The following is a 23,709-nucleotide window of genomic DNA, read 5'->3' as shown; positions in this document are numbered from 1 at the left end:
CATGAGATAGATTATACGGCGTAACAAACACTGGCCAACATGAATATGGTGCAGCAGAGATAGAAAAAGGAGTGAATCCGTCTGCACATAAACCCAACCTAATGTTTCTTGGTTCACTAGCAAAATTCGGAAATACCCTATCAAAATACTTCCATGCTTATCCATCTGACGGATGACACAGAATACCAGGTGGCCTTCTATTTTCATGGTGCCATCTCATATGAGGAGCAAAGCTCATTGATGCATACAACCTCTTTAACCTAGGTATAAGGGGTAAGTAATGCATCGCCTTAACTGGAACCTTCTTCTTTTTTGAATTTATGACTTTTTTGTAACGAGGTTGGTTACAAAATTTCCAATTTTCTAAGGCTGCATCATCCTTATAGAATAACATGCAACCTTTCTCATAACAGTCAATCCTCTCTGATGAAAGTCCTAACTAAGTAACCAATTTCTTTGCTGTGTAAAGAGCCCTGCAAGGAGAGGGTGTACCTTTTTTTGAAAATGGTTAAAAAGGTGGTAGGCTCTAGGAGTTAGAAAATTTGTGTTAAAGGAAATAAGGTGGAATGCTTGTCCAGGATATTCACAATCTCAAATCATGTGACTGGTAAGGTGTTGTTGTAGCCAAAAGACACAAGAGTACGTATGTTGCTGTGATTGAGCTTCTGTAGAGTGGAGACGTAAGTTGGTTGGAAGCTATTGAAAACAATACTGAATCATGGGACAAAAGTCTGGAGCATTGCATGTTGTCTATCTCTAAACAAACTGGATCTGAAGAACCTGGTTCGTGGTCAGATCAAGTTGATAACAAGTATTATAAAGTGTGCAATATCTGTGCAAAAGAAAAGCATTTTAGATCTTTATTCAAGCCCAAAAAGGGGGAAGACAAAACTTTAGAACCAAGGATGAGATATTTCAAGAAACTGTGTCTCTGTCAAGAAGATCCAGGTACCAATAGAAACAAACGCGGCTTGCATCAGACTAAATCATAGAACAGGTTTCGATAATGCCATAAGTGGATGAATGCTATGTTGAAAGAAGAAATACTCAACGACTTAGCTCAAAGTACACCACCTCAGATAGAATTGTTGAAAAGAAGAACAGGACTCTTGAAAATATGGGCACGGTCAATATTAATTGATGAAGAGTTTGCAAACATCTTGACCAAAGCTGCTGACTCAAGTGAGAAAATCTGGGTATAATTGTTATGTCCTCAACAATGGGAAAGTCAGCCTTGAAAATCTGATGATAGAAGAGATGGAGGAATCCTCTTGACATACTCGTCTCAAAAGAGAACAGAAATACCGATCAAGGTAGAGAACGCCCATTGATTCCAGCACGGAACCAGGTCCCGCGTCTACAACAACAGAAGTTGAAAAACAAGTTGTTGGAAAGAAATCTGTTGCATAGAGACATCACTGAATCACCCCTGTATCTCAGTGCAAGTAGACTAGACAGCATGGTCAAAGTTTAGTTCTGTGCAAGGTCTCAGTCAAATCCAAAGTACTTTCATCTGAAGGATGGTGTAAGTATCTTGAGGTATCTTAGAAGAACACAGAACCTGGCTTTCCACTGTGCTCCAAGTAAATGGATAGGAAAAGCTCGCCTGAATTGGGACAGTCTCTGAGTTCCTATCTTGTCTCATAAGGCTCAAGGAAGCAGAATTCAATGGCACTCTCAACAGCTGAAGCAGAATATGTATAATCAACATTCTGATATGGTCAAGTACTATGGACTAAGCAACAAAGTGCCATGGACCAAGCAACCAATTGGAAGAACTTGAGTCCAACTCAAGAGGGCCAAATACTGTGATTGCTGAAGATCAAGTTGTAGACATCTTCATCAAAAGCCCCGGGAAGAAATCATTATGAGAAAGATCGCATTTCACTAGGGATGATGAAACACAACTGAGAACCTGGTTCCTCATTATTGGTTATGAAAGTCATAGTCAGGAAAAAGCTAGCTAAAGTGTTTTCTGGCTAAGTCTAACTCACCTCTATACCGTTACAGGTAGACACGCATGATGACTATAGAAGCAGATGCTGCAGTGCATGATGAATAAGGGGATAAAACTCACTTGCCAGACCTATCAGGGAACCTAGTTCTCTAACGCAGGTTAGTGGTCTCTTTGTTCTTTCATACACAATTTAAAATGAACAAAAAACAATGCCACATCATCATCAGCGTGACAGTCTCTTTAAAGTCATGTCTTTTCATCCAATACGTCACAACCCAAACGTCATTCAGTTCTCTAAATGATACATCTCCCAAGCAAAAGGGTGTCGCCGTTTCAGAACGGGTCCCTCATCATAATTAAATCAACATCACAACCCTTTCTCCAAACTCAAAATTCCCTGTTTGTCTTCTCTCCTATCAAATCCACAGTCCTTCGAGAATAATCTCATCATTTCTAAAAGTCAAGCAACTGTTAGTATGCTTGATAACACTGTGACTGAGTCCTCACAAGTGAGAAGTTTAGCGGTGAACCTCTCTCCAAACCCTAAAGAAGAGTCTCCTCCACACTCCACTCCCTTTCCTACCCTCTCTGAGTCCACTCCTCCTCTAAGCAAGTCTGAATATGTATGTCCTCCTCCAGTCTCACCAGTCGAACAGAGTCAACAGGGTGAACAAGGGAACCTCGTTCAGGAACCTTCTACTCTATCCATGGCAGAGCACTTAAGTGAAGAACGGGTGACTAGTAATGAAGAGACAGAGATCTCCTGGACAAGTGATGAATCTGAAGGCATCACTCCTTCGTCTGTTGAAATTGCCATGGAACCACAAGAAAAGGAGGAAATAGAGAATACGTTGCCCATTACGTCAGAAGGGGTCATTATAGAAAAATGTGCAGGAGGGTTTGAGCCACAGGGGGAAGGAACAGAAAAAGAGGGAGAAATTGTACCATTTGAACAGTCGGCACAAGATGAGGCTACTTGGGACCCAAATAATGAACCTGATCCCTCCATGGAGATTCCAGGTCAGGAGTCATCTGACCAGGTCAGTGTTGATCTTGCTCCCTCTCCTCACTTTGATGCTGAGCCTTTGAATATGGTGGTGCCTGAGACAAATCCTGACAGCGAAGAAAACGCAAATGATTTGGTGTATGCTAGTTTCATCAGGGATAGGACTAAGCCAGTGGTAACTTTAGAGCCACCTCCTAAGCGACCTACTACTCGGTTGCAGCAAAAGGAGGCTCTAGAGTTTACCCTCAAGAAGAGTAAAAAGAGTAGAAGAAGGAGAAGGTTGGTCAAAGATGGAAAAGTGGTACAAGTAGAGGATGTTCCTGTAGTGGATGTGGATGAGGAAACCAAAGAGGAACCTAGTTCCCTGTCCCGCAAGTCTTCAAGGAAGAAGCACTCTCTTTCTCAATCCCAAAAGCACACCTATAAGGGTGCTGAATGTTCTTCCAAGAGTGATGTTACTGGTTCCAGTAAAAAGTTGGAAAAAAGTTTTGGTGACAAGACAGTGAAAGAGCGTGGTGACAAGTCTGATGAGGAAGAAGTGGAGAAATCTGGTGAGCATAGATAGAGCAAGTCAGTGGAGAAAAGCCTGTTGGGAAGTCGGTGAAAAGAAAGAGGGATGATGATGATAAGGAAGCTGGTTCCGTCAAGAAAGGAAAAATAAGTGAAACTCTGAGGTCTGAGAAAAGGAAGCTGGGGAATAAGAAAGTGTTGTGGGGCCACACATTTGCCTCCGTCATTCTAGAGAGTGCTGCAATGAGACAACTAGTGGATTTTTGTGATTCTCAACAGTGGACGAATTTGTTTACAAGTGAGGCTCCTATAATGTATGAGGACGAGGTGCGAAGTTTCTACACCAGCCTCTTCACAGTAGATGGTGACCAAATTTGTGTGCTGGTAAATGGGGTGGACATAGTGATGGACTCTGCCTTATTGGGGTCAATTCTGGGTGTTCCTACCGAAGGAGTGTCATCTGCTCAGGGTGCTTGCACGCCAAACGTCAGAAATGCTATTGTCAAGTACAAAGCAGTACATCATGGGGAACATGTGCATAAGAAGGCACTCCTTCCAGTTTATCTGAGATGGTTAACAAAGTATTGCTTCCCCGTGCTGAAAGAAGATCTGTTGCATCCAAAGCTGACCTATTCCTTATAGAGACTGTGGACAATTTCTCCTCCCTCAATTTTCCTGCCATAATGATTGAGCATATGCAGAAGGTAGAGAACCTCAAAGACGGGAATCCAGGACTACCTTATGGGTTCCTCCTCACAAAGGTCTTTGAGTTTTTTAACCTCTGGGTCAGGCCAAAGTGGGCACCAAAAAGCAATGTTTTTCAAAAACTACTTTGGAGGAGTGTGAGTGTATTGACAAAGTCGGAGGATTTGGAAGCACTTCCACAATTTCTCAACTGATAAATGCTCAGAATAGTGCCACAGAGGAGATCCGGAAGTTGAAGGCATGAACGCGATTCTTGAGAATCAGCTTAGTCAGTTGCAAGAGGTACCTGGTTCCACTGGTTCTCACAGCGCAGAGGTTGCACGCCTATCAAAGAAGAATGGTGGTCTAAGGAAACAGGTGGAGGACCTGAAAGAAAGACTGCTCAATGAGCAACTGTCCGCGAGTGCTCGCATGGATCTTGTCCTCCAAAAACTTGCTTCCTCTTCCAAGCCCCCTTCCTCCAGTGTCCCTTAAAGAATGTCCCCTTAGTGTCCAGTTTTCTAGTGTATATCTTTTTAAGTTGTTGTTAGTGATGTTTTGTTATTTTTGGTATGTCTTGTTTGTTCTAGACTGTGGATGAAAAATAATGACTTTGCTCCTGCCTGTAATAGTCCAATTCTGGTTAATGAAAGTGGTTTCCCTTTTGCTATCTACGTTGTTGCTCCTTTACTTCTATCTTTTATGATGTTGTGAGCACATAAGTGGCATGAGTTAACTATGCTAGACTTCTTTATGCTGCTAACCTGTTCTGTCCTTTTTATGATGCCAAAAGGGGAAAGATGATTTAATTGAATATACAAAATAAACTCATAAAAGTTTAGGTACTGACAAAGGGGGAATGCATAGTTGCAGAAGGACATAGTTTCATGGGGAACTTTAGGTCCTTCTGGTTCGCAATCTGGTTCCTTTGTGGCTCCTTCTAGTATTTTCAATTATAAGTTTGTTATCATCGAAAATGGGGAAATTGATAGGTTACATGTACTTTGGTAATAAGTACTTTACTTTATGTTTTGATGATCTAACAAACTTACTATCCAGAACCAGATAAAGAACTTGTTACATATTTACAAGACCTCAAGTTCACAAGATTCCAGGTTGGGACTCAGCGTGGAATATGATTCAACTCCTCAGAGTGGAAGGAATAGCTGAGGGACCAGGTCCCTACCAGTTCTCGAGGACACTGTACAAGGTCAACTCTGCAGCTAGAAAGTTGCTGCATGCACACGCTACTGTGCAGAACAGTGTTGCAGTCAACTTTCCATAGAAGACTTTTTACCTACCTTGATTGCATCATTCTTAGTGATGTCACACATGTATATATGCATTCAAGGGAGGTAAAACAAATTACCTGAACACTTAGAGAACTTACTCAAGCTCACTTACATGACTATTCAGCTAGCAAGTTTCAAGTGCCTCAAAAATAAAGAACAAAGCAACTACGAACCAGTTCCCACATCGAGTTATTATGTATCCTTAGTTGAGTTGTAAATTTGTAATAGCTCTTCAAATTGTAATTCCTATCCAGCTTATTAGAAGCACTTTATAGGAACATCTTTGTAAACCTTAAACCTTCATGTTTAAGTCTTGACTAGAGTTAGTCAAGTTTCAAAGTCTTTGTAATAGAATTATTGCAATGTGGCTTGTAATAGGTGTATTACAAGTTAGTGAGGGATTAAGATTTTAATTTCTAAGTTGCATAGGTTGTAATCTGAAAGTTGCTCAGTAGTGAAATTGAAATCCAACAAGGGTAGGTCGTGGTTTTTAATCCCGTTGAGCTGGGAATTTTTCACGTAAAATTCCTCCTGTCATTTAACTTCTGTTCTGTGTGTGTGTAACTGTTTAACCTGATAGAGAACCTGGTTCTCTATAGAAGTTGGTGGACCCATACATTCTATCAATAACACTGACTTTAGCTGGATATGGGATCTTCGATGCCCCAATAAGATTATGTTTTTTCGGTGGAAATGTCTTCACAATAAACTTCCTAGTCGATCCTACCTTCACTATATAGATATTAATATAGACCCCATTTGCCATGTTTGCAAAAAAGAAAATGAATCTATCAACCACATTTTTATTAGATGTGATGCATTTCTCCAATTCTGGGATATGATAGATTATAAGATCGCTCCCCATCATAACACTTCACACTGGCTCACTAATATAAAGGACATAACTACTCCCAGCTTATTCCACAACCTCTCATGGGTTGAATTATACCCTTTTATTCTATGGAGCATTTGGCTCAACCGTAATAAAAACAGTCATGACAACACCACTTACAATTTCAATCTTAATAACTTTACTGCTTTAGCGGTTGAGTACAAGTTGCTAACGTAAAAAGAACTAACTACTATTCATTCCCATGCAATCAACATTGCATGACACAAACCCCACAAAGGTTTTTACAAGCTTAATATTGATGGTGCCTCTAGAGAAAAAAGAATACTTATGGGGATTAGGTGGATAGCAGGGTTACAACATCACTGCCCAGCCATATCATCCCTACAAACAGAATTAGAAGCACTCAAAGAAGGCCTCAACGTAGCAATGGCCAAGGGATTTACTCCACTGATCATAGAAACAGATGTAACAGAGGTAATCAAAGCTTTACAATGTGGATGTGAATCTCATGACAAGATTGTTTGCTTTTGTAGGTGGTTAATGTTCCAGCTGAAGCAACCATCAATCCAACATAACGTCAGAGAAGGAAACAAAGTAGCCCATAAGCTGGCTAAGGAAGCTCTCAATCTTCTGAAGGAACATCTACTACTAGAAAGGCCGCCTCCTTATGTGATAAATAAGCTGGAAACAGATAGGACTGGCTATATTTATTTTATTAAAAAATTAAGTGTTGTAGTATGTTGTAAGCTTGCTAACTTGGACAATATTCATGTCCTTAGGACATGTAGTATCTCTGGTGATGTAACAAACAATATTCCGTAGTTTTTATAATATATTTTCCCTGGTGAAGTTAAAAAAAACATTAAATAATAATCAAAGTCACTCACACTATAATATCTCAACAGTTTCATCTCTAATTCTATCACACAACGCCTCCATATATTAGTAGAAGACTTGCCTTGCATTTCTAAAGGAATACCAGAAGGCCCATATCCTTCCTCAATCTCTGCAGTAATGTCTTCATTAGCATAATAGTTGAATTCCTTATCGGTAAAATAATGTCATCGATGAAATTTTGTATAGCTACATTAGCTGTAACAAGATGATTCTGAGTGTCAAACTTTAAAAATGGCATTGAGCGTAAAATAGAAATAATTTTAAATATATAAAAATTATTGTTTTCGTAAAAAAAAAAAAGTTAAGTATGTTTCAATTCAAAAAGAGTAACTAATTATTAACATCACATGATGAATATTTTAAAAAAAAATTAAATTCAAATAAAAACTTGTAATTATTATTTATCCTAACCTGAATTGCCAAGTAGCCTATTGTAAGACTGCCACTTCGCTCAATGTGGATGCTTTTTTTCTCCTTTTAATAATACATTGAATATAAATATAGCTTTTTGGGACTCTTCTTTTTTTATTTGGCTTCCAAAAAAATAGATAAACAACTTCAACTGAATTCCCAACAAGTTAATTAGGAGCGACATTTTAATAACTTGTTAGCTTGCCGAAAATAAGAAGACAGGTATATTTCAAGTTTAAAAAAGGTGAAATGAACTATGCATATTCAGATAGAATCGAAAATGTTCATCATTTTATATTATACAAATTCACTGTATTCTAAACCTACTTAGAGAACATATTAAAATGGTCAAAAGTCTTACTTGTAAATAATTCAACGGGTATTCAAGCTGGTTCACTTTACACTACCAAAAAAAAAGTCGAAATTGTGATGGAAATCTTTTGACAGTGTGATGACCCAAGGGGTCTTCTTTTGTTTAGAATCCGATTTCGTATTCCGAGGCCTTGAAAATCTCATTTTATTTCTCTTCGATTTGCGTGTGCAGTCCGGACGTGTATCTGGAAAGCCCTTATGTGAAAAATTTAAGAAAAGATGATTTTTGGCTTAAAAAGATAATTTTTGTTGACTTTGGTCAACGTTTTGGGTAAACGGACCCGGACCCATGTTCCGACAGTCCCGGAGGGTCCGTAGTAAAATATGGGACCTGGGCGTATGCCCAGAATCGAATTCTGAGGTCCCTAACCCGAGAAATAAATTTTTGAAGAAGATTGATTAGACTGAAAATGTAATAATTTAAAGGATTTGATCTTGTTGGTATCGGGCCCATATTTTGGTTCCGGAGCCCGGTACAGGTCCGTTATGATATTAAACCTTAGCTGTGAAATTTGGTGAAAAACGGAAGTGATTTGACGTGATTCGGACCTTTGGTTGAGAAAATAGAAAGTTTGAAACTATCTTGGAAATTACATGTGTTTTGGTGTTGAATTCATAGTTCCAGGTGTTAGTTTGGCGATTTGATCGCATGAGCAAGTTCGTATGATGTTGTAAGACTTGTGTGCATTTTTGATTTGGAGCCCCGAGGGCTCGGGTGAGTTTTGGATAGACTACAGAGTGATTTGAGCTTAAGGAATTTTGCTGGTATGCTTCAGGTCTGCAGACTTCGCATTTGCAAAGTCTGGCTCGCAAAGTGAGCACCGCATTTCTGAAGATATATTTCGCATTTGTGATCAGAAGGCTGGGAAGGGGACCTTCGCATTTGCGAAGCTCAGCGTCGCATTTGCGATGAGAACAGGGGCTGCATTTGCGAACACTTGTTCGCATTTGCGAAAGCAGGCCAGGCCAATTTTCGCATTTGCGAAGTAAAGTCCTCATTTGCGAACCTGTGATCGCAAATGCGATACCTGCAACTATTCAAAATGATTTTTGACGGGACTTTTCATTCATTCTCCCATTTTTCAAAACCTAAACTTCAAGAGGCGATTTTTCAAAGAGTAGTTCTTCCCCAAATCATAGTTAAATGATTCTTAATTTGTTTCTTTCAATCTATTTCATCTTTTACAAGATTTCATCCTAGAATCTAGGGTTTTTTCATGGTGGAATTAGGTGTTTTTGGGTAGAACTTAGGAATTTCTAAATTTTGGGATTTAGACCTCAAATTGAGGTCGGATTCTAAAATAAATTGTATATTCGGGCTCGGGGGTGAATGGGTAATCGGGTTTTGGTCAGAATTTTGAGTTTTGACCAAGCGGGCTCGGGGTCGACTTTTTGTGGAAAATATTGGAAATCTATAATTATGCATTGGAATTGGTTTCTTTAGCGTTTATTGACGTTAAGTTAATTATGGCTAGATACGAGTGGATTGGTGGTGGAATCGAGAGGTAAAGGGATATTTGAGCTGTGAATTACCCATTGGCTTGAGGTAAGTATTTGGTCTAACCTTGACTTAAGGGATTAGGAATCCCTGATAATAGGTGAATTAGACTATAATTAGACCCTAAAGAACCACATTTTTGTATAGCTTTATGGTAAAAAGTGATAACAAAATGCTCTGATTAGTGCTTTTCATGCTTTGCAGGCTATATCCAATGAAAGAAGTTGGTGGAGCACTTTTGGGATCAATTACGGAGAAAAGGAGGCCAATCATACAATACCCACGAATTGCACCAAGCGAAGGGACAAAACCAGAGCTGAACCTGGCCTGCCGCGGTCAGACCGTAACCGTGGTAGGGCCGCGGCAGAACATTACCAAAGATTCAGAGGACCAGCCTGGCCGCGGTCCTGGCGTAACCGCGGTGGGACCGCGACAGAACGCGGAAAAGTCAGGGACTAAAGTGTCATGTCGGAAAAACTTGGTGTAAAACCCTTATAAGATGCAGAAATTCGGCCACATTAGGGCAGACTTGTTTTGGAGATTACTTTTGCAAGATACACAAGTGTGAGAGATCACCCAAAAATATCATAGTTCTTTATCTCTTCTTTTTCTTGCAATTTTCCATGATGAATCTTTTCGTAATTTATCTTTACGTTGTTATGAGTAGCTAAATACTTTAGTCTAAGATTTTGATGGAACCTATTGAAGGATGAATCTTGATTATGTTAATATAGTTTGCCAGTTAATCTCTATTTGTTCAACTACGTGTTTATTGTAGTTAATTGACAGGATCCTCAATTAGCTGTGCCTATTTATTGTGCATAACTCGGGAGAGAGTGCATATTTAGGTAATTGTTAAACAACACCACTCCCAAAGTATAAGAGGGATCTATAACTGCAGGTTTATAGGCGAGATTAGGGATAACGAAGCCTTGGGTGTAATCTAAAGTGAGCTGTAATAAATAAAGTCAGCTAGCGTATCTCGGGAGAGTGCGTCTAGTAAATTATCGTGATTACTCGGGAGAGATTTACGGTAAAAAAAGAGTGCTCATGATTGATAGAGATATTTTGGTGAATCTATATGAAACATAACCGGAAGGGATTCCATCAATAGGGGAAATCACTACCTTAGAACCTTCTCATTATTGTTTACAACCCAAGCATATTTAGTTTACAGCTGTTTATTTACTTTCAATCTTAGTTATTAGAAATACCATCAGCTATTGTTTACAACGTTTGGGGAAGTTGATTATAAAGAATTTAGTAAGTCCAACAAAAGTAATTGATAGGTTAATTATGTGTGGGTTCGACTCTGAGCTTAAATACTCAGGTTATATTTGCAACGTCCGCGTGTCCTTTTATAAGGCATAGTTGGGCGTGATCAATCCCCGACTTGCTTGCTATGTGAATTACCATGTGTGTGGCGTATAGGTGTGGTGACGAGCATCTATGCGTCTCCAAATTTCCTATTTATCTTGTTCCCTTCCCCGCTTCCCAATATATATTACTTTCCTGTCTTAATTGCTGCTTGTTTATTGATGCTTCCATGTCTAATTGCTTCTTGTTAAATGTGGTTTCTCTATTGATGTTATTAATTATTTCGTAGGTTCATTATATCACACTGTTGGTTTACGTTGGTTTATTGGTGATTCGTGGTACACTTTGGTTGGTCTCGCTATGTAGTAATAACTGATGAAGTTTCATAATTGTAGTGAACTTTCGTTGTTTTTGGTTAGGTATAAGTGTTGTGGAGGATTTGAGTTAAATTGTGAAATATTTGTTTTTACTTTATGAATTGTACTGATGTGATGAGACCGGGTTGCACGCCGCAACAGGAGGAATAAGGGTGAAATGTGATTGTCTGGTGGGATCGGGTTGCACGCGGCAACAAGGAGTAATAAGGGTAGACAAGTAGGATCGGGTTGCACGCCGCAACAGGAGGAATAAGGGTGATATATATATTGAGGAGTAATAAGGGTGGACTGGTGGGATTGGATTGCACGCCGCAACAAGGAGTAATAAGGGCGAATATTTATACTGTTATTGATTATATGGTGGGATCGGGATGCGCGCCGCATCATTTGTTGTTTATGTATTCTTCTTCTGCTGAGGTTCATTATTATGGTGTTGAAGCTCCCTTAAGGATTGGTTATAGCTGAGTATTGGTAGAACGACTAGGTTCCGTATTTATTTAATGCAAGTTACTGTTATATTTCATTCCGTATTTCCTTTCTGCCTTAGTATAAACCGTTGCAGGTTATATATTGTTATGTCCCGCCGTAGCCTCGTCACTACTTCGTCGAGGTTAGGCTCGGCACTTAACAGTACATGGGGCCGGTTGTACTGATATTGCACTCTGCACTTTCTGTGCAGATTTCGGAGCTGGTAGTGGCTGATCGAGAGGTCGGTTGCTGTTATTGCATTCAGGAGGCCCAAGGTAGTCCTGCAGGCGTCCGCAGGCCCTGGCGTACCCTCCTATCTTTACTTCATTTCAGTTTTACTTTATTCGAGACAGATGTATTTTCTTTCAAACCATTACTTGTGGTATTCGTAGACTGTTCGTGGGTTGTGACACCAATTTCTAGGTGGTATCTATTTCGGCTTTTGTTAATAGTATAAGGGCAATCGGTTAAATCATGTACTTCTGCTTTTATTTCCGCTGAATTAGTTTTGTTAAATTTTAATTATACAAGTGTAAAGGAAAAAGGCGAAATATTCTGTAACGTTGGCTTGCCTAGCGAGTACAATGTTAGGTGCCATCACGATCCCGAAAGTGAGAAATTCGGGTCGTGACAGACAGATAGGTCCATCACAAATTTGTGATGGATTTTTGATAGATTTGTGATGGATTATCTTTACATACCCAAAAATTTGAGGAAAAGATAATTCTTTAACATAAATTCTATTTACGACGGATTTGTGACTGATTCCTAACGGAATTTAGCAAAAAAATTTGTGACAGAAAAATCAGTCACTAAATTTTGGCGGTAAAATAGCCTGACGAAATTCCGTTACAATTTCGTCGCAAAAATTATTAAAAAATATATAGTTAATAGAATTTGTTTGTGACGCCCAGATGCGTCTCAAATTTGTGACAGGCATTTAAATCCTTCACAAAAATAAAAATACCCACTTATATTTTAAATGTAAAAGTTTGTGACGCATGTGTGTGCGGCACTTTCAGGAAATGTGAGACTAATTTTACTTTTACCACCCTACTTTTCCGCCCATATCAAAATTCCTACGGTCCAAAGACCCATTTTTTTTCCTCCAAAATGAAATCCCCACAGAGTGCCTCCTTTCACAAAACCCTTATAGACCACCGTCAGTAGACTACATTCAACCAACGTTCTTTAACCATCCTCAACAAGCTTCGATTTCTCTGTATTTTGGTGCTCTGACGACTGCTTTACCCTGTCAGTATCTCCTCTCACTACAAGAAAAACATGAATTACATAGGGATTTTTCCGGTGGTTATATAGGAAAAATCCCAGGTAATTTCTTGCAGATTTTCCTTCAAACAAAAATCTGATGAAAAAACCTTCATGGGTAATTATTCCCTGCGAAATTTAAAATCCCCAGATATGTTACCTGGGAATTTTGAATCCGACCTGGGAATCTTTTCATAGGAAATTCTTAAAATTCGCATGAAATTTTCGATATAATTCATGAAAAAGGAAATTTTTCTTGCGGATTTTCATAGAAAAATATCTGCAAGTAATTCTCCATGAAAATTTCCAAGTAAAATATACATGAACTTTTAACGAAAAATTAAAATTATTTGTCAAAATTTTTATTGAAATTATTAGTACTATTATGGCAACCTTGTTTGATCAAAGAATATCAAAATCTTTTTGATTAAATCAATTAATGATAATGATGAGGTCAATGTTAGTTAAGCACAATAAAATCTAGATCTAGCGATGGAAGAAGTAAGTAAGATAAATGATGTGGCTAGTATGCTGGAATTGAATAAATGCTCATAAATGTGAAGACGTAAATGCACAATGAATCTGCATAGATACAATCGGCGTAGGGAAGGAATCAATATCAGATGATTGGGGAATCCTTGGATCATTTCTATCTGTTGTAATGATATATACTATCTTGTTCTTGCAATCAATAAACCAGACTACTTTTGTATTCGCTCTCAGATAATTCTTTTACAAAGTGTTCTTTTGTCTTTTTCGTCTCTCTCCCCCTTTCTCTAATGACTCTTCCTATTTATAAGGGACAATCCCCCATGAAATCCTAAAAAAGTACAACATGAAGAATATTCGAAAAGCATATCCTTGTTGTCCCTTACTAAGCTTACACTATCGTAGACGTCATGCATCAACTGACCGCCCTGGGTCACTGCCTTAACCACGACGACCATCAGATGCTACACCATGATAGCCTCGTTCCTTGTCGTACTCGGTAGTGGTCGTGGTTGCCGAATTTGGACCTATACAGTTAGTCCCTCCGCTTGCCGAGGTCGTGGCCCTGTGCGTCCTTGGTAAGCGGACATTGCCTATACCCGTGGAGAAATTTGGCTATTGAATTATGATGGTTTGATCAATATTGAAAGAGTGGTGAGCTCTACGGTATCCTGGATGGTGTAGCCTGTCGGGAAGTGACGTCACTCCCACGTTCGTCATCATTACGCATCTTCCTGAGATAGAGACTGATTGCTTGTCGCTTTGGTTTTGGTGCCATTGGCAGTCTTCCGCTTTGATTCTGGCACCATCCAACCTTTTAAATAGGTGAAGGTTTTATTTTTTCAAGAACTTTTAGCCATTTCCTCTCTAGTGTATGTATTGCTTTCCTTGGTTATCTCTTCTTGTGTCTTCAGCTCTATTCTCGTGACCTTTCCTTTCCTCTCTTCCGTTCATCGTTCTTGATTTCGTGCTTTATCAACATATCTTCTACCATCGAGATGCCCAGAACACATCGGTCACACGAAGAGATTTCTAACGCCACCCCGCTATCCATGGCACCTCCTTCTGGTGGTGAGGATATGGTCATAGAGGAAGGGGACAACTTTCCCACCGTGGAAGAGATATTACCGAGAAACCCCATGTCTCGGAATGATTTTCTTAAAGAGCCTGTCCCTTCTCCTGCCCCAGTGGTGTCTGAGACCGAGTAGGCCCATATAGATGACCTTCGATCCACGTACAACATCCCCCCTCATATCGAGATGGTTCCGGCTGGGAGTGACCTCGTGGAGGTCCAGAGACCGGGATATTGTGCCTTTTACGTATATCCCTTTGTGATCGGCCACTCCCTCCCCCTTCTTCCGTTGGTGGAGGAATTTTGTCAGTTTTATGAGGTCTGCCCGATCCAAGTATCTCCGTATACGTACAAGATATTTCTGGTAGTGACGAAGTATGTGGAGTTGGCGGGGTGCGAAGTTGGCCTTCATCACCTTTTAAATTTGTTTTCCCCTAGTTTTCACATGGGCACTATGATACACTTGAGGCATCGTGGGACCAGGGGGCTGGTGGTTGGAACAGACGACCGGGCAAGCCGCAAATTTTGGCATAAATACTTCTTCATTAGGACTGAGCACCTGGTGTCAGACCCAGCTGGTATCCTAGAGCGATGGAATCATAATCGTAGGTGTTGGTATTTGTTGTTTACTCTGGTTCTTTCCGACTTAGTACTCATTTTTAACTCTTTTGTGTAGCTATGAGGCGTACAGCCCGTCCCATCGTCGGTATAGAGGACTGGGTAACCCGTTTACTACCTCACACGGTGGAGACTCGAGATTGGCCCGCTTTTATGAAATGCTTTGGGCCAAAGGTTCCATCCGGTAACTGTTTTCCTTTGTTTTGACCTTTGGCTGTTTTTCGTCGTTTATTAGTGCGACTTTTTGTGCTGACAGGCCGTAGGGCTTCCAGGAAGAGGGCCCCAGTCCCTGCATTCCGCCAGGCCATTGCATCGACAGGGATGCAATTTACCTAGGCTGAGTCCGCCCAAAGGGGCCGTGCTCAACCTATACAGGCTAGAGATTCTTCTCGTCCCATGATTGTACGAGATGAGATCTCCCCTCGACCAATCTATCACCTTGTGGATGATCCCTCCAATGGGGATGAATCTCCATCGAGGAAAAGGAGGAGGGTAGAACTCGGGAAGGCCGTTGCCACTGATGCTGGAGAGAACAAAACTGGTTCGTCGGAGACGGCACCTGTGCCTGTTTTTATGGCGGACGCCATTTTGGCAGGAAGGTCCCCCGGACTGAAGGAATATACCAAGGAGGGTGTCAGTGCGCTCCACCGAGGGTGGCGCATCATCTGCCGTTGGGGGAGGCGTACACGCCGAGGGCGACGATTCGGGTTCGGACGTCGACCCAGAAGATGTACGGGAGTTCTTGGAAGGTCATACTCGTGTAGAAGTAAGGACGGAGGGTTCTGATCGACACATTGTCGTCCCTGGAGATTATGACTTGTTGTCGAAAAGCGAGCCTGTAGTGTCGGTGTTTGCCCCTTTATGTGCTGCTCCTGAGAGCGCGACTCTTAAGGCGCAGAGCGATGCAGAGTGAACGCAAGGATATATGGAGGACGGCCATTTTTGGGAGGGTGTCCACCAAATACAAGGAATACTGTACCAAGCATCGTGCGTTGGCCGATCTCTTTACTCAGGACAGTGAATTTCAGCTGTTCCATGACGGGCTTAAGCAAAAGGAGGGTCAATTGGCGCAACAGGTCGAAGAGCTGAGAGAGCAAGATGAGGACCTGATGAAGGCTATTGCTCGTTGTAGTGAACTTGAGGAGGCCCTTAAAGTCAAGGAAGATGAGCTCGAGCTGAGTAAGGGGGTGATGGCCGAGAATGCCCACCTCCAGGTGAAGGTGGCCAATTTAACTCCCGAGCTTGACAAGAAGGCGGAGAAGGTCGTCAACCTTAAAGATGAGCTGAGTGCTTGATAAATTGGTATTTTACCAACTTATCTCGTCTTTAAACCTATATTTTTGCTAAGTTCGAGTGATAAAATCATGTATTTAATGTCATTTACTTCTATTTTACAGGTTGTATGTGATTTAGAAGTAATGGTGAAGAAACCAAGTGAAAACAAGTAAAAAACAAGCTAAAAAGAGGAAAAATCTGGGCAATGCCCTCAGTGGTCGCAATTGCGACAAAATCTTGGGAAATGCGAATCCAGCAGTGTTGGTAATTGCGAGAATGTCATGGGAATTGTGAAGTAAGGCAAATCAGGCACTGTTCGCAAATGCGAAGTCAACCAGGTCAGTCAACCTTCGCAAATGCGAAGTATTCATCGCATATGCGAAGTGAAGCAGCACAGGCATAGTTGGGAATTGCGAACCTTTGTTCGCAATTGCGAAGATCGAGCTTCAGGCCTGGGCAATTCTGGAATTTCACATTTTAATCCCCAAACCATTTTTATACACGACCGAGCAGATATTTTAAAGAATCTTTGGCAAAATCTGAACATCTTTAGCATATTTTTGAGTTCTTAGACTTAGAGAGAACAAGGTGGAAGCTAGGGTTTTGCACACACACTTGGGTTTTGAAGATTTCAAGCTTGTGGTTAAGGATTTCTTACCCATTTATGTTTATTTCTTCATTTCCTTGCTTTGTATTGAATATTTAAGTGTGTAGCATTTATTTCGAACACTTGAATCTTGTTTATCGGAATATTCATATTTAAAGTGTGGATTAAATACCTTGTTGTGCTTATGTATTGAATGATTTTTATCCTTTTATGAAGTGAGTTATTGTTACTTTAATTATTCTTGTTCTTTAATGTTTTCAAAAGGATTAGCTAACCCTAGGACTCGCCCATTAACTCCGAATTAATTTTCGAAAAGATAATTTGGGGTTGGGAAAGATTAATTAAAAAGAACTTGAGGCGTTAACCCTCATTTTATAGATTCTACCTAGGGATAGGATTGAACTACTTGTAGCCATTCCGGGTGTGCTTAATCTCTTAATTGCTTTAGTGATAATTCAATTAGGAAGTCTTGTTAGTCTTCCGAAGAAGCTAATTAAGAATTATTATCCGTGGCTAATTAACATAAACTCACTTATATTTGTGAAATCATAAAATACATTGGACCGTTACTTGAGTGTAATTCCCGATGCAACCATACTTGTAGCCATTGATCATTTTACTTGCTTTCTAGGTTAGTTTACATTTTCGCATTTAGTTATAAACATTTTCCAAAAATCAAATTCTTAGTGTTTGGCATTGCGCGATAAGTGATAATTCTCTTACATTTCTAATCGCCTACATATTATTCTCTGTGGGATTCGACCCCGACTCATAGTTGGGTAAATTATATTGCATGCGACCGTGTCCATTTACTTTTTAGTAGTGGATTTGGACGTCATCAAAATTGGCGCCGTTGCCGGGGATCAATTTGGCGTAATTTAGGTTGTTTGAGAAATAAGCGTAAGTGCTTTGGTCCAAACTTGTGAATATTTGTGTAATTATTTTTCTTACCTTGGTCTATTTTTCTTGTTTTTTTCTTGTTTATTTGCTTATTTTTTAAAAATGGCATCATATAATGAAAATAGGTCGGATGGTAGTTGTTCATACTTTGATGACCCTTGTCCTTATTGTGGAGGACCACACTCGTGGCAAAATTGTTTAAATTCTCCCGGCGGTGGATTGTGCACACAATCTCAAACCCATGAGTGGAGTATTTGTGATAATTGTGGTTTTCAAAATGGTCGTTGGGATGATTGTGCTTATTTGTCCTTCCCTTCCCCAAGCCCCCGCTATGATGATTCTACTTTTTGTGATGAAAATTATAGGGCTATGGAAATGGAAGAAGTTGAGCATGGCCGAAATAGAGAGTTCAAACTCATGTTGGAGTGCCTACTTGAAGGAGGAAACAAAGAACAAAGTGCCTTGGAGGAGCTTTTGGAGAATAGTCTCCAAAATGACTTGGCACTTGAGAGGTTGCACTCACAAATGGGAGAAATGCTTGAAGCTTTAGAGGTCCAAAAAGCCTCGGAAATTAATGAGAGCCAAGAATTTTCCTTAGATGAGGAAGCCGAAAATCCTTCCTTGGCACTTGATCAAAACCAAGAAGAACTCTCAAATGCTCAAGATGAGAAGATGATGCTCATGTTGGAGACCATTCTTGAAAATGAGGAGAAGCACAACTTTGCACTCGAGGACTTGAAACAAGGCTTGGCTTACAATGATGAACATATCCACACTTTGGAAGAGCAAATGAAAATATTGGTTGAGGCTCACTATGCCCACCAACTTGAGAGTGTGGAATGAAGCCAAAAGAGTCTAATCCCGAGGAAGAAGGTGAGATTTACTTTGAGGATTCAAGAATTGAACATCCGCCGACCGATTCCATGAGTGTTAATGATGCCGAGAAAAATATGGAATTAGAGTCAACCGGTGTAAATAAGAATATGGTTGATATTGACTCTAGTTCGGGGGAAGAAGAGGATGTCAAAATCCGAGAAAAATTGCAAGTTGGAGGTTTGCAGTCACATTCCAAGCATTTTTCAACATTGGAATTATGTGGTGACACGGAAGTTGAACCACATGAATCAATGAAGGACTGCGAGGAGGAAAAACTCATGCCATACATCCTACAATTTGAGGGAACAAGAAAGCAAAATGACATTCGTCACATGAGAGCCAAGAAGTGCAAAATGAAGAATTTAAGGCTTGGCTTGATCATCAACTTATCACCCCCCATCGCTCGTGGGCACATGCTTGATTCCAAGCTAGGTGTCCAGTTCATATCGTCCAAGTGGAGAGAAAAGTGGTAAAGTTGCTTTGCGTCGTGCCACGACATTAAATGCGGCGCTTGGTGGGAGGCAACCCATCGTTTTTCAAAATTTTTGGTCATTTTTGAAATTTTCTTTTTTAGAATAGCTTAGAATATTTATAACTAATCTGCCAAGTTTTAGATTTTTTGGAGTTGATTTGAGCAGGTCGGAGTGACCCGAAGAGCCAAAACCAGTAGCTGTTGAAAAATGCAGGGGCAGGTTTTGCATTTGTGAAAGATAGCTCGCATTTGCGAAACTTTCCCATCGCAAATCCCAACATTTTGTCGCAATTGCGACAGAAGTAGGTTTCATTGACCTTCGCAATTGCGAAGGCACTATCGCAATTGCGACTTCTGAGAGGTAGTATCAGACTTTCACTCATTTTGAAAAAAACAAAAAATTTTGAAGAAAAACGCCTAAGGCTCTCAAACTCTTGTCTCCCTCACTCTCACCACTGTACACTCTATCAACTCTCACTCCTAATTGCAAAGATGCAGGTATGAAAGCTTAATCACTCTTTCTTTTTCTTCTTCGTCTTCACCTTCTCCTTTATTCTTCTTAATTTTCTGAAACCCTAGTGTTCAAATGGGTATCATCCTCTGCCCAAAATGGTTCAAAAACGTGTTCAAAACTTATGTCGATTTCGGGGTGAGGTTGGTTGAGAGTGTGTGATTGTGTTCATTGCTAAAAATTTGGGGAAGTCTGAATACCCAAAACTTGTCAAATAGAGGTGAAATTTTTATGCTTTTTATGTGATCGATGAAAGGCCTGAATGAAATTCTTGGCCAAAACATCAACATTTTTTGATTCATGGTAGTCTATGAAGTTTAATGCATGATTTGTGTTTGAATGATGATTGGGTTCATAAAAAAAATGACTTGGATTGCAAAAATTTTAGGGCTTGGTACTGTTGGCTGTAGAAGAGCTTGACCGGGGACGAAGGCTCGCATTTGCAATGGCCTCTTTGCATTTGCGGCTTCGCATTTGCGAAGACTCCATCGCAATAGCGAAAGTTGCCTTTCTTAAGACCTTCGCATTTCCCAAGATGTGTTCGCAATTCCCAAACCTTGCCATGTCTGAGTCCTTCGCAATTGCAAAGATATCTTCTCAATTCCCATAACTGGGTTCTTCTGCTATCTTCGCAATTGCGAAGATTCTTTAGGAATTGCGATATCAGAGAGCTAACATGTGAAAATCTGAAAATCCTGAAATTTTTTCTAAGTCTGAGTTTCAACTGTCCTATCATTCCTTTGGCATATTTAAGTCATTTTGCACTATTCTTCATAGCCATACCATGTTTTCACTCTTATCATTTGTTGACAGGTACTATAATTGGAAAATTAGCTCGAACTCTGAAGAATCCGCAAGTGACAACTCCTTGGAAGCTGAACAGAACTTTGACCAAGACCGGTTCTTGTCATTGGAGTGTCAAGAGCGGTACTTTGAAAACTTGATCTCGAAGAAGGTGCTCCCAGAAAGCGGTATACTGATGGATGATGTCCAGGAACGTCTTCCTGAGTTCTATCAAAGGCTAATGGCCATGGGATGGAACTATTTTGCCCCTCAACCTTGCCGAGCAAATGAGCAATGGGTGAGGGAGTTCTATGCCAACCTCCCAGCTATCCGGCTAAAAAAGCCCAAGATGAGAATTCGAGGCAAAATGGTGCACTTTGGGGCTGAAACTGTGAATCACTTCTATCATTTGCCAAACCACGACATGGCCCTATTCAGGGAAGAAGACTGTGCTTCAGGAGAGTGGTTGGTGTCCAAATTATGCCCGGGTGTAGATGTTCCATGGGCAGCTGAGAAGAGAGGGATCACATCAAAAGATTTCACTACCGAAGCAAAGATAAGGCTGGCCATCATATGCAGTCGTATCTCCCCCGTGTCAAACATATGGAACGTCCCAGTTACAATAGCTCAGATGATAGCCTACATCCTTAACGGTATTCAGCTGAATGTTGGTGAAATCTTCATCAATGAACTGAGAGAGTACCGGATGCAGAACAGTCCTTCATTGATATTCCCATCGCTTATCACTGATCTGTGCCAACTTGTTGGGGGTGGAAGAGGCTCCAGGGGACAATTGGATAGAGTCGGGGAAGCCTCTGCATCCGTTGAAGAAGAGAGGAGAGGGCGGCGCAGTAAGAACAAAAAGAGAAAGATGGGTTCTTCTTCTCAAGTTGAACCAAGTAGTTAGCCATCATCCTCTGCAGGAGGACCATTTGCTATGCTTAGTGACGAGATGCGAGTGATTCGCGAGTTAGTAGCTGGCCTTCCACAGGGACCTGGGGAGACATCTGAGGGACCTGCTTACATTTAAAAGAAAGAGTTCCAAAAATACATTGAAGATCAGAGGAAGCAGGCGGATCACCTCAAGGCACTAGAGAAGGCATACACTGAGCTGGCCAAGAAGCATGGTGAGTTGAGCAGTTCACATGGAAATCTAGAAAAGGCACACACCCAGATGGTGAAAAGGGAGAAGAAAAGAGACAAATTCTTTACTCGCATGTGGAAGGGTGTGAAGGGGTTGTGGAAGGTCCTAAAGCCTCAGGACCGGATACCATCGACCAGGGCTGTGGATGATGATGATGTTCCTGTTGCCTGGCCCGAGGAAGAAGGAGAGGAGGATGATTCTAACTCAGACAACGAGGAGAGCACTTGATGTAGTATTCAGGGAGCACTTTCCACCATTTTTACTCTATCATGTTTTGTTCCATTGGGGACATTGCAACATCTTTAGTTGGGGGTGGCTTCTTGTATAACTGTTGTTCTAGTAGAATTGTGGATATACGGCAGATTGGTACTGTGATTGTTTTCATTTTGTTGTTAGTATATATTCATGTGATGTGTTATATTAGTATGCTTATTAGCTTCTTAATTTTTTGGTTAGCTTCTTAATTTTTTTTTATATAGTATGTTTTATTAGTGGCGATATCCTTGATTTTCTTTATACCACGGTTCTTTTTCCAAGGATGCCAATTTTCTTCTTGAACCGGGTAATTGTAAAAAAAATTTGTCGACTTTTCCCGATGATGGATAGATAGACAACTTTCTTAAGGGAATTAGTCTTGTAGTTAAATATAGCTATGTTAATTTTAAGAAGAATAAATGGTTTGGGTTGGAGTTTGTGCCCATTGACCAAGTTGTGGCTTGCTTGGTACCAACATGATTTAAACCTCGGCATATGAATTTTTGGTTGTTGAAAAAGAAAAATAATTGAAGTAAAGATGTCATGACTTTTAGACTCAAATTTTGGCTCTTTAATTCACTAAATAGCTTCCTATGCTATATGTAACCTCTTTGAGTCATTGGTTTCAATTGGATTTGGATTCGTATTCCACTTGAGTGTTCATGTGCCATGTGTGGTGAGATTTATTATGAGTTCTTTTGCATTACTTGTAGTCTAGAACTTGCACGGAATGTGCTTCAAGGCGAAATTATAGACTAAATTGGTTTGTAAAATGATATTAGGCCTTCCTTGGACCGCCATTGTGCCATAAATTTCCTACCCTTGAATATTTTCCCTAGTCAACCCATTTTGAGCCTTTAACCTTGTTCTTTGGCAACCATGTTACAAACTTTATTCCTTTGTTCTTTATTGATCTAGCTTTTGGCACCCTACCTCCCTAAGTACTTTGAAAATGTAAACGTAGGCTAAAAGCCTAAGTTTGGGGGTGAAGGTTAAAAAAGTTGTGATATGGAAGTTGTTTAAAAAGGTGGAAGGTAGAAAAAAAAATTAAAACCTTCCTTGATTGTGAAAAGGAAAGAAAAAAAAATAGAATAAAATGATAAGAAGTTGTGAATAAAGGGAAGACTAGGTGTGGAATAAAAAGTGAGGAAAGGATGGAAAATGTTGTTGAAGGAAGTGGGACTTTAATTGTAAACTTTGTAGTGCTTGGGGAAGTTTTGAGTCACTCTAACCAAAATTGTGCCCTACCTTAACCAAAAGCCTAAACTACAACCCTTTAAGTCCAAGTTGATTTTGAACCAAGTTGTCTACTTTAGTGGAGGAATACATAAAGGGCAAGCCTATGGTACTACTTGTATGCATTTGAACATCTTTTCGAGAGAGAGTTAATTCTTTCCATTTTATATCCCACTTTTGTTTTGAATTAAGATTTATGAGTGTGGGATCCTCTCGTAAATGTGAGGGCACATGAGATTTGAGTTGTGAATTTAATCCCATTTTCAATTGGAAGGAATGACCAAAGAAAGTTGATTGTGATAGAGAGGCAAATTTTGAAGCTTTAGTGTCATGACTTGATTGCTACTTTGATTTTTATTAGTGTTTGAGCACTTGAAGTATAATGAAGTTCATGAGAAGTGCTCGATAATTCATATGCTTTGGAGTAATTGTTGGTACCAATCGAAGTCATATTTTTATGCTTATAGTAGACCTTTTTGGCTTGGCATGATATGGATGCATTGTTGAATTAACTACTCGGGAGGAGATTTTGTCGCTTTCATTGCTTGAGGACAAGCAAT

At 40.1% G+C, this 23,709-nt stretch overlaps 1 protein-coding gene across 1 annotated transcript; it reads left to right on the top strand.

Moving 5' to 3' along the window:
- The first annotated feature begins 2,433 nt into the window (after positions 1-2,433).
- Positions 2,434-3,528, top strand: LOC109219345 (BAG domain-containing protein Samui-like). Its single transcript, XM_019383782.1, has one exon. The coding sequence runs from the start codon at positions 2,434-2,436 to the stop codon at positions 3,526-3,528; it is 1,095 nt and encodes a 364-aa protein (XP_019239327.1).
- Positions 3,529-23,709: the final 20,181 nt, after the last annotated feature.

This window comes from Nicotiana attenuata, unplaced genomic scaffold (genome assembly GCF_001879085.1).
Source record: "Nicotiana attenuata strain UT unplaced genomic scaffold, NIATTr2, whole genome shotgun sequence".
NCBI classification, from domain to species: domain Eukaryota; kingdom Viridiplantae; phylum Streptophyta; class Magnoliopsida; order Solanales; family Solanaceae; genus Nicotiana; species Nicotiana attenuata.
Note: the sequence above shows the minus strand (reverse complement) of the source record. Positions and strands in the feature narration are given on the sequence as shown.

Coding starts and splice junctions, on each gene's coding strand:
- LOC109219345 (XM_019383782.1), top strand. CDS start 2,434: ATGCTTGATAACACTGTGACTGAGTCCTCACAAGTGAGAAGTTTAGCG.